General features: G+C 47.7%; 1 protein-coding gene across 5 annotated transcripts; it reads left to right on the forward strand.

Moving 5' to 3' along the window:
* Positions 1-300: 300 nt before the first annotated feature.
* On the forward strand, positions 301-10345 carry Znf7 (zinc finger protein 7). 5 transcript variants are annotated; one of them, XM_034516058.2, is made up of 5 exons: positions 301-498; positions 1852-1895; positions 2272-2398; positions 6594-6710; positions 8029-10345. In XM_034516058.2, exons 2-5 carry the CDS (start codon positions 1893-1895, stop codon positions 9789-9791), a joined length of 2010 nt encoding a protein of 669 aa, XP_034371949.1. In that variant the 5' UTR covers positions 301-498; positions 1852-1892; the 3' UTR covers positions 9792-10345. The 5 variants fall into 5 exon arrangements, with proteins under 5 accessions (XP_034371949.1, XP_034371951.1, XP_034371950.1 ...); XM_034516060.2 differs by having other exon boundaries at positions 6597-6710; XM_034516059.2 differs by lacking the exon at positions 301-498 and adding an exon at positions 512-728.

Consider the following 10345-nt stretch of genomic DNA (forward strand, 5'->3'; position numbering starts at 1 on the left):
TTTCTCTGTGTAGTCCTGGCTGTCCTGGAACTCATTCTGTAGACCAGGGGCGCTGGCATTCTTGAGAAGTTAGGATGTGCTTTCTCCTCAAGACTCTCTTTAAGCTTTTAAGGTTCAGGGACCCAAAGGGACTTTTGGTAAGGGAAAGCCTTTGGTAAAGGTTTTGGGGGCTAGAGACTTTGGCTGGGTAGGCTCTTTCTCATCAGAAATGCATCCTCTGGCCCCGCCTCCTGGTCATGCCTCCGCCTTCCGAGACCTTCAGCCACACCTCCCGGCCCCGCCTCTCAGACCCTAGCCCAGCACTTTAGGGGCTGACAACTTCTGGCCCCGCCCCAACCCCTGTAACCTCGGGGGCAGGGCTGGAGAACCAACTGGGTGCGCTGGCTAGCGAGCGGATCTGAACGGGCGGAAGTCGGCCGGGTGGGACACAGAGGGATAGGCGTGCAAAGCCGTTTCCGGTGGCTCGCTTGTTGGCGGGTCCCTGACGCCACCAGGGTGGTGAGTAGGCGCAGTTGCTTTCCTTGTTGTCAGGACAAGGGGAAAGAGATGGAAGGCGCGGGCGGCTCGGAGCTGTTGTGAGTGCTTGGCGGGGGACTTGGTCCCAGCGGATGCGAGTTGAATAGCCGAGCACCCCAGCTCCTCTAGCCTGTTCCCAAGCTCCAGTGTTGAGCCTGGGTAAGGCTGCTTCCCTCCAGGCCTGGGGCTGGCTGCAGCCTCTCTAGTTCCCCGTGAGTAATCACTTTCTGGGAGCATCCCTCTTCTCGTTTCTGCCTCTGAATGACCTGGAGTCGGTGACAAGAGGCTGACAGTGTTGTCACGGTTGTGGACTCAGATGGCACCTCAGGATTTGCCCTTGTGTATCTGAGACCGCGATTTCCCATTGGCTGTCCAAACGCTGGGGTCAGAGAGGGGAACCCTTTTCTAGTATTCACTGCTACTTGGGTTAACCAGTGGCCAGATACCTGGGCCAAAAGCTACCTAGGAAGCCAGCATCCTTCCTCCCATTTTGACCTGACAGTGGGGTGTTTGTGTGTGCCAGGATGGGCCCGAGGGCTTTCTCGAATCCTGTGTTGCCATCCTTGTGACTTAGGGCAGCTGCAGCTTATTCTGGAATATTGGTACATGCGAACAGGGATTCTCTTTTTCCTTCTGAAGACCTTTATGTCTGGCCCTGTCTGCTACTGCCTTCAGTTAACTCTGCTTCCCTTGTGTCCTTTGTTTCAGACTTGATACCTTTGCTCCGCTTTCAGGCCCTGAAGTGTGTTTCCTACCTCAGCCACCAGCTTGGTTTCTGGGATAAGGCATCCTTTAAACTTTACCAGAGTTTCTCATTTAAACACATTTCTAGTTCCCTGTACTTCAGCACTGTCATGGATGTGATTTTATGTGTGGCTGTTTGTCTTGTCTAGTAGATGTCGCATGAAGGCAAAGCTCTTGTAAATTCCCTGTTGTCTCCCTCGTTGTTCAGTGAATGTGTGGCCTATGGCAGTCATCTATCCATTTATTCATTCATTCATTTTTGGTTTATGAAGACAGGGTTTCTCTGAGTAGCCTTAACTGTCTTGGAACTCATTCTGTAGACCAGGCTGGCTTCGAACTCAGAGACTAAAGGTGTGTTCCACCCCCCACATCCCCCTGCAGAAGCCGTACATCAATACTCAAGCCCGCACTCCCACGCAGACAAGAGGGCTCAGGATATTCCAGTGTCAGTGCTGCCTTTGCCTAATCTGGGTGTCTGTACATCTGGCATGGGTGGTAAAGATGCTGGGGGTTACAAAGTCCCTCTGATCACTCTGGGAATTGGGGAGCTTCCTCCACTCTGACCTCTGATCTTGTCATGATTTCTCACAGGTGTCTGAGTCAAGACAAGTGGATCCCACCCTCCCAATCTCATGGTAGGAAGCCTGGCTGCCTGTATTCCCTCTCCACTCCTGTCAAGCCCCCATTTCCTACTTTGAGGATCTACCCTTTCCACTGGGCCTGACCACATATCTAGCTTTGACCCTCATTGTGGCTCTTGCCAGGCTCAGTCCCTGAGGCGGTGAATATGTCTGCCCAGACCAGAGTTTAGCTGTGCCTGTTCAGTGGGGAGGAGCATAAGGTCACTCCCCTGGATTAAGGCTCTTCTTTCTCATAAGATGTAAGAGCCAAAAGGATCCCCGTGACTCTAATCCAATCCCATGGGTCACCTGCTTGAGCTATACCATATTTGTAGGGCCACAGTAGAGCTGGCACCTGGGGTATCTGGGATACTGGTGTGTGTCCTTTCAGGAGGCGGTGACGTTTGGCGACGTGGCTGTGCACTTCTCCCGGGAGGAGTGGCAATGTCTGGATTCTGGTCAGAGGGCCCTCTACAGGGAGGTGATGCTGGAGAACCACAGCAGTGTGGCTGGACTAGGTGAGGCTACTCCCGGGGGTCTGCTCCATACACAGCGCTTGTCAGAGGCGGGGTGTGGATGCTAACTGCTTGGGCCTTAGGGGCTAAACCTTGAATCTGAGCATGCCAGGCTAGCTCCAGGCTTTACACACATCACCCAGCTTAGGTGGTTAGGCTAGGTAAGTGGACTTCTGGGAACCAGTGAAACCTGTTTCTCCTGCCCTATTAAATTATCAGGTGAGAAATGGAACCCACACTTGAAATGGCTTAAGCAAAACAACAACAACAAAGGAAAAAGATCTGTTAGTGTGAGGAATCTCCAGGGAAACCTGTCCTGGAACCAGAGTGTCAATGACACCCGAGTCAGTTCTTTCCGTCTGCCCTGCCATCAGATGACTCCTGCCATTGTGGCCATCCCTGCAGGCTGCTTGCTTTAACACCCAGCTCTGTATTTTGTTTCAACTTTGTGGTACAGTGGAATGCCTTCCTTGCTGGCTGCCGTGTGTCTCACCTGTTACTGAGCCCCCTTCAGAGCTGATCCCACATGATGGTGGTACCCTACAACAGGAGAGTGTCCTGGGTTCTTGAGAGGATCCCTGGGCTGGTGGACCAGGAGTAGGGGAGATGGGGACGGGGTGTAGTTGGTTTATCAGGTACCTCTCTCAGCTTTAGAATAGGCCTGTAATTGATCATCCAGTCCAGGCTGGCAAAAACCCAGTTTTGTGAGGTTTTATCAGTAGGGTAGAATAAGGGCTGGAAGGCATGCAGGTCAATGGTCGAGCCTTGTTCTCTCACATAAAGCTCTGGGGTCTGTGCCTAGTACCACAGAGAGCAAAAAGGAAAAAATAAACAAACAAGGCTGGGCTTGATGATGCAGGTCTTTAATCCCAGCCTTGGGGAGCAGATTCAGGCCAGTCTCTGAGTTCAAGGTCAGCCTGGTTTACTCAGAAAGACTGTTTTGAAAACAACAACAATCAAAACAAAAACCAAAACAACAACAATAAAAAAGAAAATAGTTGTCTTGAGGGTTTGGACGTCCTGTCCTGTCTGTGGTTGTTACTCTGTGAGTTCTGGAATCCTGTCTCTGTGCAGCCCCTTTGTTTTCTAATTGACTTGTGGTGTTTAGGTGTTTAGTATATCTTGTGTTAGATTTCACCAAAACCAAAAAGACCTGTTGTAAATAAAGCACATTAAATACACACCTTAGAATTTTTATATATATTTTATTTTACTTTTTAAAAAAATAATTTGCTTATTTTATTTATATGCATATACTGTATCTCTCTTCAGACACACCAGAAGGGGGTATCGGATCCCATTACAGATGGTTGTGAGCCACCATGTGGTTGCTGGGAATTGAACTCAGGACCTCTGGAAGAACAGTCAGTGAGTGCTCTTAACCACTGAGCCATCTCTCCAGCCCCCACACCTTTGAATTTTAACAACAGGTACTACTGATGACAGCACCAACAATTTAAACTTACTCTGTCCTTTTCAAGAGCTGTCTTAAACTTACACATAGTTTATCCCATGTCACTGTAATAAGAAAAAAACCACATTGTTCCTCTTGCTCAATCATCCCATCGGGTCCTGGCCTGCCAGGAATGGTGATGATTTTCTTCTTTGAGATTTTTTACCTTCTGTGAGGTCAGTGCTTAAGCTTTCTTGCCTGGTGTACAGCAGCCATGTCTTTTGCGTGGCTCTCAGTGACAGACCATACCGCTTTGTCTGCATTACCTGTCTTCTCCGGCCCTTTGCACATACAGTTACTATGTACCTGTGAGTGGGTCTGCGGTGGTCCCTTGGCAAGCTACCCAGTTTCAAAAGGAACTCTGTTGGTTTTTCCCTGTAGTTTCTGCTTCTATAATAAACATGTTTCAACACCAAGTTGCTGAACTTTTTTTTTTCTTTTTGAGACGGGCGTCTCACTCTGCTGCCCAGTCTTTGCCTTGGCCCCATTTGCGTTTTCTTAGCTGTTGATAGTCTGCTCGGCCTCTGTTGTTCTTTTACTAAGTTCGTCATTTTCTACCCATCAGTGTGTATTCAGATTTTGTCCTTTGTTTTTACTTTTTGAGATAGGGTTTCGATATGTAGTCCTGGCTGTTTGGGAGCTCACCATGTTGACCAGGCTGGCAGAACACCGACAAATATGCCTGCCTCTGCCTCTAGAGTGCTGGGATTAAAAGCGAGTGCCATGCCTGGCTAGATTTTTATCTTTCTAATGTGTGTGAGTGCGCTGTCACTTCCTTCAGACACACCAGAAGAGGGTGTCAGTGCTCTACACATCTCTCCAGCCCTAGATTTTTTTTTTTTTTTACCAGCATCTTTTTATGATGACCTTGGTGGGTTCGGCTAAAGGACTTTCATCATCTTTTCAAAGATTTCTGTCTTGGTTTCGCTTTTTGTTGGTTGGTTAATTTTTTTTCCCCAGCACGGTTTCCCCTTGTAGCCTCAGCTGTCCTCTCTAACCCAGCTGAGAAATCCACCTGCCTCTGCCTCCCAAGGTGGTCTCATGTATCCAGAGTTGACCGCTGTACTTCTTGATGCACAGCATAGCTGAGGATGACTTGAACTTGTGGTTCTCTTTCCTGCACCTCCCAAGTGCTAAGTTTACATCTCTGGGCCACAGTGCCCAATTTATGTGATGGCACTAGGAATTGAACTCAGGACTCTGTGTGCTATGTGAGCAGTCTGAGACGTATTACCAACGCACTGGTCCTGTCCTGTCTTTGTTCCTCTTTTTTTCTTGTCCACTCTTGCCTATTTTGACTGCTTTTATTCTTTTTACTTAGATTTATGTTTATATATTCAGGGCTTCAGTTTGATAGGGCTTTTTAGTTAGTTAGTTAGTTAGTTAGTTAGTTAGTTAGTTAGTTTGAGACAGGGTCTTACTATGTAACCCTGTTCTGGAAATCACTATGTAGACTGCTTTGAAACCACAGAGAACCGACTCCCTCCATCACCCAAGTGCTAGGATTAAAGGCATGTGTATCTACTGCTGTAGCTACATTGTATAGGATTTGACTCATAAAATAGCTGATCACCTCTGAGCTACCCTTTTGTGGTTAATGTCCTCTGGGCTATGCTGTTTTGTTGTATATTCTTTGATGCGTCCACGACTCCTGGCCTGGCTTGACCCAAGGATGTTTGTTTCCTCGTGATTGTGGGGGCCTGGCTGTGTGTAAAGCTTGAGCCTGTTGGTGTACCATGTGTCTAACTTTTTGATATTGTGACATATCCTTCACAATGTTCCCATTCAAGAGCCTTACAATTGAGTTACTAAAACAAAAAGGCACCTGACATTTTAAATAAGTTGGTGATCTTGTGTTGGGTCACATCCATAACTGTCCTTGTTTACATGTGGCTTTTGGGCTGCAGGTTAGACATGCCTGCTGGGTCTTGTACACTTCTCTGCCTCCCTTACCCTGTTGTGAGAATCCTAGAGGAAGCTTCAAGCTTAGGGCTTCTGTTAACCTTTCTGGTTTTTTCAGTGTGTATGGGTGTTTGGCTTGTATCATGTCTGTCTACCTGCTGAAACTGGAATTATGGACACTTGAGAGTTGCCCTGTAGGTGCTGGGAAACGTCCACTGGAAGAGCGGTGGGCGCTCTTAACTGTTGAGCCACCTCTAGCCCCGCTTCGCTGACCCCTGATTGGATATACCTTCTCCACTTTTAGGAACTGGCGTCTGGGACCACCACTTGTAATGTCAACTGCTGCATTCAGTTCCTTACTATTTTGTTTGTTGTTTGTTTTGCTTTGTTGTTTCAAGACAGGGTTTCTCTGTATAGTCTTGGCTGTCCTGGAACTCTGTAGACCAGGCTGGCCTCGAACTCAATAGAGATCTACCTGCCTCTTCATCCTGAGTGTTGGGATTAAGGGTGTGGCACTACCACCCAGCTAATCCCTGAAGATTGTAGAAGTCTGGGTGCCCCCTTCTGTCTAGTCTAAGAAGCTGGAGAGAAGGGACTCATGTGTATCCAGTGCCTCATCTCTTAACACCCTCCCGAATAGGCTCTGCATGCATATGAAAAAAAAAATATATATATATATATACACACACACACACATACATATACATATACGTGTGTGTGTGTGTGTGTGTGTGTGTGTGTGTGTGTGTGTGTGTGTGTTTTCAGCTCCTGTCCTTCATGGCTGAAAACTAGGAGGGCAGCCGATTCCAGAACATATTTCCAGCATCTCCTTCTCTCACACAGCAGGATTCCTGGTCTTTAAGCCTGAATTGATCTCCCGGCTGGAGCAAGGACAAGAGCCATGGGTCCTTGATCTACAGGGAGCAGAAGGGACAGAGGCACCAAGGATTTGCCAGACAGGTGAGGCCCAGGCCTTGTCACAGAGAAGATCCGAATAAGAAGGAGCTGAGGTGAGGTCTTGAAACAGTAGGAGGCTGGGGTGAGTCCTGGTCACCAGGCTGGATAGCTGAGGAACACTGCAGAGGAGGCCAGCCCCAGAAAGAACCACAGCTAGGTGTGTGGCCACCTCTGGGAAGGCTAATCCACAGAAAGACAAGGACATAAAACACTTGTTCATTCAGTGGTTATGTGTCATGTACTTGATGTCCATAGAGAAATCTGGATCAGGACAGGCAGGTAGCCTGTGTGAATTTGGAGAGTCTAGAAGGAAAGTAGATGTCATGAAGGCCTCTTGGAGGTTCTGAGCACTAAGACCCTTGCATGAGCTTGCTCCAGGAAAGAAGTCAGTCTGAACTACTGGGTATAGCCACTCTAACCTTACTGTGGCACATGATAAAACATTCTGATTAAAACCACCTAGGAAGGAAAGAGTTTATTTCAGTTTACATTTCCAGGTAATAAGCCATCCTAATGGGAAGTCAGCGTAGAAAATGAAGCAAGAACCGCGGAGGAACACTGTTACTCTCTTCCTCTCTGGCCGATGTTGAGCTTGCTTGCTTATGCAGTCCAGATGCAGGTGCCCAGTGTTGATGCTGCCCATTGTGGGCTAGGTCTTTCCATAATAAATCGTCAATCAAGACAATCTCACAGACTGATCTGGAGTTTCTAGTCAAGGTTTCCTCTTTCCAGGTAATCCTAGATGGTGCCAATTTGTCAGTAAAAACTAACCATCACACCTATAGCAAGTCTTGCCAGGTGTGGGTTTGCGGTTTGGGTCCTTCTCAGAGAAGCCTGCCTTAGAGGACAGCCGTGGACAGGTTGAGCACACAGTTCTGTTCTGGGTCCATCCTGCTAAGACACCACCTCTTTCTTCTTCAGCCCCGATCTCATTCCCATATTTTGGTCAGACCCCCTTTTGTCCTTACTTGCCAGATAACATGCTTGGGGGCCTCTGGCCTCTGACGAATTCTAGACTGTCCTCAGGCTTGCTCGGCCCCATCTCATTTTGCATACTATAGAATATTCCTCAGTGCCCAATAGGGTGGACTCTGCTTGTGGACCCTCTTAACACATGAGGCTCTCAGCACTCTGTCTTGTAGGCATAAGCATATCATCACTGTCCAATGAGCTAAATTGTGAGGGTTTCCCTCTGTATCTCCTTGCTACACTTTGCACTTGGGGTGTGTTGTAGTGCTGATACTTCCCCAAGTCCCTGGTTGTCTCTACTTTTTCTCAGACCTCAGATGTAAGGAACATTTTTCCTTTGTGTTTATTTCAGACTCTGCTGTTAGAACTGATCACAAGCAGACCTGCGAGTACACGAACCTTCTCAAAAAGCAGATTCCTGGCTTTGGAGACAATTTGGATTCTAAAGTCTGGTCAGAGAATTACCCAAGAAGCCTTGGGCTAAGAGTGAGTGGCTCACTTTTCCAGAAGCACCATTTGAATAGTGAGACCATGATGCCCAAGAACGTCACAGAGGATGCTGTCCAAGAATGTAAGGAGCTGCAGGCTACTGATCTAGGTTATCAACCCGATGACCACAGAGACAGAGTGAAGGGCACATCAGAAAACTGTGAAGTGTGTGGCAGAGTCTTTAGACCAGGTTTGAACCTGGATCCATATGAAATGAATGTACAGGAAAGACCATACAGATGTCAGCAGTGTCAGAAAACATCTGGCTGCATACAGGAGAAATATACAAGTAACTGTCATGGGAAGAAGCCTTATGGGTGTGAGGAGTGTGGGAAAGTCTTCAGGCTGTGTTCACAACTCAGTCAGCATCAGAGAATCCACACCGGAGAGAAACCATTTAAATGTGTGGATTGTGGGAAAGGTTTCCGCCTGAGCTCAAAACTGATTCAGCATCAAAGGATTCATACTGGAGAGAAGCCTTACAGATGTGAGGAATGTGGGAAAACCTTTGGTCAGAGCTCAAGCCTCATCCATCATCAGAGAATCCACACAGGAGAAAGGCCATACAGTTGCCAAGAGTGTGGGAAAGCCTTCAGCCAGCAAGCACAGCTCGTCAGACATCAGAGGACTCACACTGGAGAGAGGCCCTACCCCTGCCAGGAGTGTGGCAAGGCCTTCAGCCAAAGCTCAACTCTAGCCCAGCATCAGAGGATGCATACTGGGGAGAAATCTCAAATGCCAAGAGCCTCAGAGAGCCCAAGCCTTATTGCCCATCAGAGAAATAACACTGTAGAGAAGCCATTTAAGTGTGAGGAGTGTGGGAAAGCTTTCCGGTGGGTCTCTCGCCTGACTCAGCACCAGCTGATCCATACTGGAGAGAAGCCTTACAAGTGCAACAAGTGCACAAAAGCCTTTGGTTGTAGCTCACGACTGATTCGCCATCAGAGAACTCACACTGGAGAAAAGCCTTTTAAGTGTGATGAGTGTGGGAAGGGCTTCGTCCAGGGCTCACACCTGATTCAGCATCAGCGGATCCACACCGGAGAGAAGCCTTATGTGTGTAATGACTGTGGGAAAGCCTTTAGCCAGAGCTCCAGCCTCATTTACCACCAGAGGATCCATAAGGGAGAGAAGCCATATGAGTGCATCCAGTGTGGAAAAGCCTTCAGTATGAGCACACAGCTCACCAGCCATCAGAGGATTCACACTGGGGAGAGACCCTATAAGTGTAGCGAGTGTGGAAAGGCCTTCAGTCAAAACTCAACCCTTTTCCAACACCAGATAATTCACGCTGGAGTGAAGCCCTATGAGTGTAGTGAATGTGGGAAGGCCTTTAGCCGGAGCTCATACCTTATTGAACACCAGAGAATCCACACTAGAGCCCAGTGGTACTATGAATTTGGGAGCACCACTGAAAGTCCCACCCTTTCGAACCATAAAAAAGTGAACGCTGTAAAAAAGTTGCACCAGTGTGATGACTGTGAGAAGATATTCAGGTGGCGTTCACACCTGATTATCCACCAGAGGATTCACACAGGAGAGAAGCCCTACAAGTGTAATGCCTGTGGCAAAGCCTTTAATCGGAGCTCAAGGCTCACTCAGCACCAAAAAACCCACATGAGATAAATCATTTACCTACATGTCCTGGTCACTTCTCTCTTGCTGTGATGGCACCACAACCAAGGCAACTTATACAAGAGTTTCTGTGGGGCTTACGTTAGTTTCAGAGAGTGTTCACGGCCATCTTGGCAGGGAGCGTGATGTCAGGGACATGGTGGCAGTAGCTTGGAGCTCACATCTTGAGACAGCCAATTACTAGGCAGAGAGAACTAACTGGAAATGGCGAGAGTCTTTAAAAACCTCAAAGCCTCCCCCCACATAACACAGCTCCTCCAAGGCCATACCTCCTAATAATACCCGAACAGTTCCACCAACTGAGGACCTAGTGTTGAAACATAGGAGCCCATGGAGGCCGATCTCATCCAAACCACCACACTATATAAATATGTAACTGAATAAGCCAGAAGCCTTATTTTATTTGGGTAATTTAAGCTAACAGAAGCTTGAGGATGCTAGGGTAGACTCAGATTTGTTCTTAAGGAATAGTCTACTTGGGAAATGGTTTGTTTCTGTAATGTTTTAACATTTACCCATTAAATAAAAGTGTTCGTCACACTGAA

This window comes from Arvicanthis niloticus, chromosome 13, assembly GCF_011762505.2.
Source record: "Arvicanthis niloticus isolate mArvNil1 chromosome 13, mArvNil1.pat.X, whole genome shotgun sequence".
In the NCBI taxonomy this organism is placed as follows: Eukaryota; Metazoa; Chordata; class Mammalia; order Rodentia; family Muridae; genus Arvicanthis; species Arvicanthis niloticus.